This window comes from Sinocyclocheilus anshuiensis, unplaced genomic scaffold, assembly GCF_001515605.1.
Source record: "Sinocyclocheilus anshuiensis isolate Anshui unplaced genomic scaffold, SAMN03320099.WGS_v1.1 scaffold727, whole genome shotgun sequence".
In the NCBI taxonomy this organism is placed as follows: domain Eukaryota; kingdom Metazoa; phylum Chordata; class Actinopteri; order Cypriniformes; family Cyprinidae; genus Sinocyclocheilus; species Sinocyclocheilus anshuiensis.
In genome coordinates, this window is record NW_015551038.1 from 256,424 (window position 1) to 265,919 (window position 9,496).

Sequence of the window (9,496 nt, forward strand, 5' to 3'; positions counted from 1 at the left end):
CTTCAGGTTGACTTTGCAACGGGCCATTCTCTGCAGACTTATTTAAATATTGCGCGGGAAAGACAGATCCGATCGGTTTTCCAGATAGAGAAGTCAGCTCATGTTGCCAAGTGTAAACGCGCCGTGTCCTGATTGACTGATGATCCGATCTGCTTTATCGGATCACGGTGATCGCATGTTAATGCCAAGTGTAAACAGGATAAACTAGCAGGTTATCACACACACACCGGTGTATGTTGCGTTCAATTCAGGCAGTGGTCTAGTGGTTTATTTAAATTAACAAATGGGGAAAAGTTTACTTCAAGAATGAATAAAGCAGTATAGATGAGTTTTAAGTTTGGTGTTTAAATTAACAGAGCAAACGGAAAGAGATAGCGTGATCTATATTACAGCTCTCTATATCAGGGGTGCCCAACCCTGTTCCTGGAGATATACCTTCCTGCAGAGTTCAGTTCCAACCCTGATCAAGCAAACCTGTCTGTAATTATCAAGTGCTCCTTCAGATCCTAATTAGTTGGTTCAGTTGTGTTTGATCAGGGTTTGAGCTGAACTCTGCAGGAAGGTAGATCTCCAGGAACAGGTTTGGGCACCCCTGCTCTATATCAAGCATGCAGACTTTATTAGAGCCACAGAAAGACAAATGTTTGACTGAAAATGCACAATTTTACAGCCTGTGGTGAAGTCATTATGTACATTGACAGCGATTTGGGACAAATGTAATTTAATGGAAAACTTTGAATGGCGCTCTGTGGCATGGCAGGATTTTCCGTGGCTGCTTTTAAATCCACATCTGCACAGCCTCATGTGTCAAAACAAACAACACGAGGTGTCAGTGATTTTCCACCTCTAGAGGCCGCTCTCGCACTGTATAATGACAGCAGACCCTTCTCAGCCACTCCAGCAATGGACGCAACCCAGAAAACTATCAGCATGGATTTTTGCCAATAGCCGAGAGTTCTAGCAATCAACTATCACTGTCGATTAATCAGCAAAACTGATACTTCGGTCGACCTCTAGTTTCTAGTGGGTTTGTGCACATTATCAATTTGAATGTATTTTCATAGGCTGAGTGTTTGATGCTAAGTCAAAAATTGAGTATTCTTTGGGCTTTATTTGTACCATTTTTATCCAGTGGGTCAAGCTTACATAATTTGTAGGTCATTTCTAAGAGCTGTTGAGTGTTCAGTGATATCTTTTTCAGGTTATTACTATGAGCTGGATGACTCTTATGATGAGAGTGACGAGGAAGAGGTGCGAGCTCATCTCAGGAAGGTCGCAGAACAGCCACCACTCAAACTAGATGATTCCGCTGAGGTGAATCACCACAGTCTCATGCATTACTACTATAGTTATCAAATGTTTGTAAATATTGCTGCTTTGTGTAGATTTTTGGATTTTTGATGATTCCTTCTATGACTCTAATGACCTTGTCCCAGTAAATCAGTATTTATTGAGAAAAACCCTCTCTTCCTACAGAAGGTGGAGTTTCTGCAGATGTTTGACCTGATGACTCTGGCCCGTCGGGAGGAAATGATGGAGGTGAAGAGGAGGAAGAGGAGGCGCATGCTGAGAGAGAGGAGTCTTTCCCCGCCAGCTGTTCAGACCAAGCGGCCTACTCCTGCCCCCCTAATAACCCGCTTCACCCCAGAGGACATGAACAACAGCCCTGAACTAGAGGAAAAGAAATGCTTCCTCACCATCTTCAGCCTCAACCACGTCACTCAGCAGCAGAGAAGAGGTACTCGTGCTGTCTGTTGTGTTCATATTGATGCTCTGTTTTTTTTTGTTTTGTTTTTTTTATCTGGACATTTTCACACTAGAGCTTACTTCAGAGTCGTATTATACAATTTGAAGCAGGACTGGCAAGGGGTGGTAGAAGCCTTGATGAGGACCAAGTGTAAAGCAGTGTTGCTCTCACCTCAGATCTATTGGCAGCAAACATACAAGAATATACTATCACAAGCTGTAACATTAATATATGTCTGTCTTTCTTGCTTTTTTTTTTTCTTCCTGTGTTTCAGATAATGAGAGGGTTGAGAAGTTGTTGAAGGCCATAAAACAAAAGAGCGTGACTCTAGACAGCATCAGACACAACCCTCACCCGCTGTGCAGGAGCCCTGCAGCCCTATGCTCAGGTCAGTTCACACTGTGTGTGTGTGTGTGTGTGTGTGCACATGTGTGTTTGTCCATGCAGTGAGTCGCGTTGTGTGCACACAGTGTGGAGTGTTGTCAGTGTGTGAAAGCAGCTGACAGCTCCAGATGTTCATCACTGTCTGTTTTCTCAGCTAATTACCACAGCATGTAATGAGTGTTTTACTGTGGATGACCCTCAGGAGATGCACAGCATCTGTGTTACACTGTCAGGGATGTACAAAATACTCCTCATGATAGCTTCAAAATCCCTTCAGTCCACTCTGGTCGAGAGCCTGTTTGATGTTTTGCTATGTTCATGAATACACTAACCTGCAAACATTAGATTATTGTAGTTATATATTTATTTATTGTGCAGACCTGTCATCTACAATCCAATCTGATGAGCTGCTGAATGGACGGCCTCCCAGTCCCTCCCCCTCTGTGTCTGTGCCCCAACCCCAAGCGGAACCCCTCTCGCACTTGGATCAGCACAGATCTCTCTCAGATCCCTTAAGACTGAAAGACTCTTCCTTGCCTGCTGCATTACCTGACAAATGTCGAGTCAATGACAGCATCCCAGGCAAGAGCTCTAGTCTACTGAACAGTGTGCGACAGCCCCCGTTCACTAAAGAAAGTTCTGTTAATGTCAACGGAAAGACCAAACCCTGGGAGAGTTTCATTGCTGAGGAGTTTGCCCAGCAGTTCCACGAATCAGTACTGCAGTCCACCCAAAAAGCCCTGCAGAAGAGTAAAGGTAATTAGCAGTTCAAATTCTCTTTAAGATTCTGTTATTTCATTGCTTACATACTTAACCGCTAACTTAAAGTTACCATTAAAAATTAAAGTTGTGATAGTCTTTTCTTTCTGTTTGTGACATATCTGAGTGAAATGACTTCTTGAACAAGAAAAAATGTAGGGTGGGACATTTTGTTTATTGAGAATTGATTGGATTGTTCTCGTTTGCTATTGCTGCGATCTCATTTGAGTGTCCCTTGCTCCAGTGTATACATCATCAGAGAAGAGATGTTGTTGCATGAGAGAAGGGAAGTTAGATTGGAACAAATCAATCTGCAGCTACATATGTCACAAAATGTGTTTTGTGGGCACACAATCATGCATGGGAGATATCAGATTTCACAGCAAAAGACGAGTCTGAACAAGCTTAATTTAGCTGCATCTGAATGAACACAAACAGCCAGTGTTCTGCGACATACGTGTTATATGTGTGTGACATACCACAAAAAATTGTCTTACTCAGTATATTTATATTTTAAGACATAAATATAAAGATATGTTTACTTAAAGACCACCTAGTATGCCCCTTTTTACAAGATGTTATATTTGTCTTGGGTGTCCCCAGAATGTGTCTGTGAAGTTTCAGCTCAAAATACCCCACAGATCATTTATTATAACATCTGGAAAAGGTCATTTTTGGGGCGTGTCTACAAAAGAGCAGTTTTTGTGAATATCACTTTAAATGCAAATGAGCTGCATATTCCCACCCCCTCTTCTGAAGAGGGCATAGTGGTCTCTCTGTTGTTGCACAACAGCACAATGTTGCAGGAGAGAACTAATCTTACAAGCGCGGCGCTGACAATTACAATACTTAGATATCGTACCCATACAAATACAGTTAAAATGTTAGCTAAGCACTATAACTTCTTTCTTTCAGAACATGCAACACAACTCCTTGTTCAAGCTCTTGTTCTGTCCAGGCTGGACTATTGCAATGCTCTCTTGGCAGGTCTTCCAGCCACTTCTGTCAAACCTCTACAATTAATCCAAAATGCCGCTGCAAGATTAATCTTTAATGAGCCAAAAAGAACGCATGTCACACCTCTGTTCATCAATTTGCACTGGCTACCAGTAGCTGCTCGCATTAAATTCAAGGCATTAATGTTTGCCTACAAAACCACCACTGGCTCTGCACCCATTTACCTAAATTCCTTACTTTAGACTTATGTGCCCTCTACAAGCTTGCATTGTGCAAGTGAACGGCGTATTATTGTGCCATCTAAAAGAGGCACAAAATCACTTTCACAGACTTTTTCATTAACTGTTCCCTCCTGGTGGAATGACCTGCCCAAATCAATCCGAGCAGCTGAGTCCGTAACCATCTTCAAGAAACGACTAAAAACACATCTGTTCCACATTTATTTGACCCTCTAACTCTAACACTTTCTATTCTATTTTAATTCTACTTTATCTATATTTATCTTTTTTTATTTTTTATTCTTTATTTAAAAAAAACAACAAAAAACAAACACTAGCTTTCTATTTTTTCTATTCTATCTACTTGTTTTTCTTTGTGTATGTGTGTGTATATGTGTGTGTGTATAATATATATATATACACCTTGCTACATGTACTGCGTTAGGCTAACCGAGACTTGTCATTTGCACTTATATATTGTTGCTCTTTTGTTAGTTTTGACTGCTTTTATTGTCCTCATTTGGATAAAAGCGTCTGCTAAATGACTAAATGTAATGTAAATATAACTACATTCACAACGCAGTCTGGAGTGAAATTATTTGCACAGACATAGATGTATTTAGGTGCATTACCTTGAAAAATAGAAGTATTCCACAGTGGCTCAGATGTTGGGAAAAAATGAAGACTTATGTTCAGTCTTACATTTAAACACAGAGCACCTGGGATAGCTTACAAGACATTGATGACATTACAGCTGCTCATGCGCAGAGAAAATGGAGGACAGTGTACAATCGCTGAAGGTGGAAACTATGGCAATGCAGGATTGCCAGTTAGCCCCCGTGGCAATGTGATGTCATATTGCTTAGAGAATCAAAACAGCATGCCTAGTGATTTAGTTTAATGGGGATTAAAAAAGGAGTGGGTGGATTTTTATCATTGTAGGGTGGTTATATTCACACACACAAATTTATGCTCAAGCATCATGTAAAAGTAGATTTTGCATAATAGGTGTCCTTTAAGCAGAATTTTAAAATTTACTATTGACCATTCGTTTAACCACTCAAAGAAATGTATCAAAGATTAGTGAAATTAATCCTTTAATAAAGCAAAAACACCTGCCATTGGGTTTTGAAAATTATAAGAGAATAATAATAATAATAATAATAATAATAGAGAATATTATTTTTTGAACTGGCATGTTTCAGTACAGATTAAAATGCAAAAATATGTGAGTGTAAGCAAGTGTTTGGGGAAAAAAAGGCATTTTTACATGTATAATAAACGCCAAAGCAAATACAAAAATCTGAATGGCTGTTTGAATACATGTAAATACTGTGGCTTCCATTCTTCTTCATGACAAACAGGTGTCAGAAACAGATGTTTCGTTGCACTTGCACAGGGCTGCTTTGTGTACAAGGGTAGCCATTCTAACAACTGTATTTCTTCTGTTCCATAAGCGCCAACTACAGTCAGAAAGTGAATTAGCATTTTTATTCTGCCCATCTGCTGCTTTTGTTCAGATCAATGTGAAAAGCAGACAATATTTTTACACAAGAAACACACAGTGTTGTAAAATTTAACTGGTCAATGGAAAAGAAGGTCATGTTCATTCTGAAAGTCGTAATAATTCAGAAAACAAGGTATCTAGAAATTTTCACGTTTTGAAATGCCCAGATAATAAGTTGATAAGTTGATAGCGGTGCGCCAAGTCTGACACTTTCTGCTTCCCATAATGACACTTGTGCAGTGTTTGCTTATTTCAGTACTGATGAAGTGGATGAGATGAGGTTAATTAAAAGTGTCATCCAGGTATTTAAAGTGCACTTTTTATTTTTTGTAATTTTCAGTGTAAACACACTAATCACTATTTATACTACAAAACAGCCTAGAGTAGTGCATAATTACACAAAATGGGATGCACCTAGAATAAACGCTAAACACCTGTGACTGGTCAGTCTGGCCAATTGTGAATCATCTGTTTTGTCATCAGTGCTTGTGCAGCCACTGGCGAGAACCTTCTAGGGATGGGTGATATCAAACTTTTTTAATTTGATCAAATTCGATACTTTTTGATACAATTTTAACAATACTGATACTGATTATGTATGTGATTCTATTTAAAACAAATCACATCTAAATGACACATACTGGCCATTAATAACAAATGTATCAAACTGTATTAAATGTACTTAAAACATTTGAAAGTCATGCAAAAACCCACATTTTGTATTAATATAATTTTAATATAGATATTATTTACAAGTATCGATACCAAATAAGTAGCTTGTGAGTACATACCGATTTGCTTATAATCTGTCAGAAATGCTAGACACAAGACTGAAAAACGTAAATGTTTCCTGAATGAATCAAATAGAAATGGCCTATGCATTACACAATGAAAATGGCTTTGTTTCAAATTCTTATGTAGGCAACATTTAAAGGGATCATAGATGCAGAGACTATTGCATAAGGTAGGAAACATTATTAAGCTGCCTTCTAGGATACCTGGTAGTGCCATTTATGCTAGGATTCTCAATTTAAGCTCAACTGGTAGAGCAGTGTTTCTCAAACCTGTTCTTGGAAGTACACCAACAGGGACACATTACGGATGTCTCCCTTATCGGACTCATCCATTTCAGGTCTTGATCTCTTTACTAATAAGCTAATGAGTTGAATCAGAAGGGTCTGAAAATGTGCACCGTTGTTGTGTCTTCAGCAACAGGGTTGGTTGGTATGGAGAATGGTATTAGCGATGCAAAACCCATGGTGTGATTCCCAGAGAACATTTTGCATAAATTGAAATACTGTACATTAGGTTTCATTTTAACTGACAATCTTGTCCGGCTTAGTGTAAAAAGCAGCTAATAGAATCAACACATCTTTTCCTCTATCAGGAATAAGCTAATGAGTTGAATCAGAAGGGTCTGAAAATGTGCACTGTTGTTGTGTCTTCAGCAACAGGGTTGGGAAACACTAGAGAATGGTATTAGCGATGCAAAACCCATGGTGTGATTCCCAGAGAACATTTTGCATAAATTGAAATACTGTACATTAGGTTTCATTTTAACTGACAATCTTGTCCGGCTTAGTGTAAAAAGCAGCTAATAGAATCAACACATCTTTTCCTCTATCAGGTGGTGCCTTGGTCATGTCAGAACAGAACAACGCAGTAGATTCATCTGTGCATTATAACATTCCTGAGCTCCAGAGCACACCAGGCCGGTCCAAACCCCACCCACACCCTCCTTCATTGCAGCCCAATGGACAGCACTGCCCCCCACAGCCTTCCCGCCAGGAGCTCTCCACAGAGGAGTCTGAGGAAGAGGTTGAGGATGAGGAAGATGACACAGAGGAGGACGAGCCCACAACATCTAGGTGGCAGGGCATTGAAGCCATCTTTGAAGCGTATCAAGATTATGCAGAAGGTAAGATGTGTGTTCAGCAGATTGGGTCCCTATCAGTACTGTTGCATGAAGGATATCATAGTTCTGGTCAACAGAAGAGTAGCTCTGCAAATCCTTAAGTTGTGGTGTGTTGGTGTATGTGATGCCAGGGGTTTCTTGAATGTAAGAGGGAGGACCTGAGGAGTCTTACCGCTCCCTCTCTCTTTCTCTCTGTTTGACTCTAGAGCAAAGCATTGAGCGACAAGTTCTCCACAGTCAGTGCAGACGGCTGGAAGTGCATCACTATAATCTCAGTCTAACTGCTGAACAGCTCTCACACTCAATGGGGGTAAGAAACACACAAATGCTAACTTCTTTTAGACTCCATTTCTACCTGATATTAAGATGTATTTTCAATGGTCAGGCAAGACGCATTACTGTTTCTATTTTAACGTGCATTTCAGATGTGTCTCCTACAGTCAAACCAACATTTATTCAGACACCTTCAACATTTCTCACATTATCACAGTTTATTCACTATAGTTTAGAAAATTGTAATAAAATATGACAAGAACTCAGAGTTAAACAGTGTCAGAACAAATTCATCTTGATAATGTCAGATAACTTTGATAGAAAGGTATGTAATGAATTAGGTTGAATAGCTGTCAGCTGTACACAATTAGATGATATCAATTTAGGTCAACCAATTACCAAGCAATGCTTAATTTTGTTCAGTCTGTGGTGTAGAAAGGTTGCATTAGCAATTAAAGAAAAAACGTTTACGCAAAACTCGGTCAGGTCAAAGTGTCTGAATAATTTTTGGCCGCAAATTTTGTATCAATTTTACTGGTAGTCCACTGTATGAAGAATTTTTGGGTATGTCAGTTTCTTTATTTTGCAATCCTCACTTACATAAAGGAACTATAGTTTCCTGCACCCTTTTTTGGCCGCAAATTTTGTGTCAATTTTACTGGTAGTCCACTGTATGAAGAATTTTTGGGTATGTCAGTTTCTTTATTTTGCAATCCTCACTTACATAAAGGAACTATAGTTTCCTGCACCCACTAGTAAAAAAATATATAAAAAATTATATCTGGTGTCTGAATAATTTTTGGTTCGACTGTATAACCGCTTGTGTTTACAGTTTGTTGAATTACTGTCCTCTTATTTCATATCACTCTACATCACTTTCATGGGAATGCTAAGTGCGGTGCACAAATACTGTTGAGTGAACATACACATATGTCGGGGTCATGCCTCCACGCCATAAATATTAGATCCAGCCTGGACGCCAGATCATGTCAGACATCCTATCTGAACAGGTACCTGGTCCTCCCCAGATGATGTTTCATAGGTAACGTGTGCATTTTTTCTGTAGGAGCTGATGGCTCAGAAGCAGAAGCTTGCGGCTGAGAGGGAGAACCTACAGGCAGAGCTGGAGTACTTTAAGAAGTGCCTGATGCTGCCACAGAGCCCCTGGTCTAGGAGTCACTTCAAGGGCTATCCACCCAGGTGACACCGACCAACCACTCAAACAACCTCCCACATCCCTTACAAACCCCCAAACCCAGACCCATGTTCAGGCCACTCCGAGAGCCTGGATAGTGATGGTGAGAAACAGAACATCTGGCCCACAAATTTGCCATCCCTTGTGATGCCATCCTGTGGGCAAAATCACGCATGAACACGTCAAAGCCTCTGAATGCCTCCAGCTCGCAGGGACAGCCATACTGCATCGTAGAGAGAAGAATGCCAGTCGAAATGCAGCTCAGCCCATCTGCCATCTCTTTACCATGGAGGTCACGCCTAGAAATGCACTTAAAGACAAAAAAACCTGAAGAACTATCTGGAGGTACTGTGTTATGACAGACTACTCTTTATGATCTAGGGAAGGGAAAAAACATCAAATAAATAAAGGAAAATTTTTTATTTCAAGATTTAGAATAACATTTTTTAAAGAGGTGCTTCAGCATTGTATTGTAAATAATTTCAAAACAACGGAAAAAGAATTTTGTATGTTTTTAATTCTTTGGAAGAAAAAAAAAAAG

General features: G+C 39.7%; 1 protein-coding gene across 2 annotated transcripts in view; it reads left to right on the top strand.

Moving 5' to 3' along the window:
* The window catches only part of LOC107661366 (genetic suppressor element 1-like), a 229,493-nt gene extending 220,217 nt beyond the window's left edge, over positions 1–9,276 (top strand). For both annotated transcript variants that reach the window (XM_016450893.1, XM_016450894.1), the window contains 7 exons: positions 1,202–1,314; positions 1,477–1,738; positions 2,022–2,135; positions 2,510–2,887; positions 7,200–7,490; positions 7,694–7,797; positions 8,827–9,276. In XM_016450893.1, the coding sequence (XP_016306379.1) occupies positions 1,202–1,314; positions 1,477–1,738; positions 2,022–2,135; positions 2,510–2,887; positions 7,200–7,490; positions 7,694–7,797; positions 8,827–8,964 (1,400 nt within the window). In that variant the 3' untranslated portion in view covers positions 8,965–9,276. The remainder of the gene's footprint in view (positions 1–1,201; positions 1,315–1,476; positions 1,739–2,021; positions 2,136–2,509; positions 2,888–7,199; positions 7,491–7,693; positions 7,798–8,826) is intronic.
* Positions 9,277–9,496: the final 220 nt, after the last annotated feature.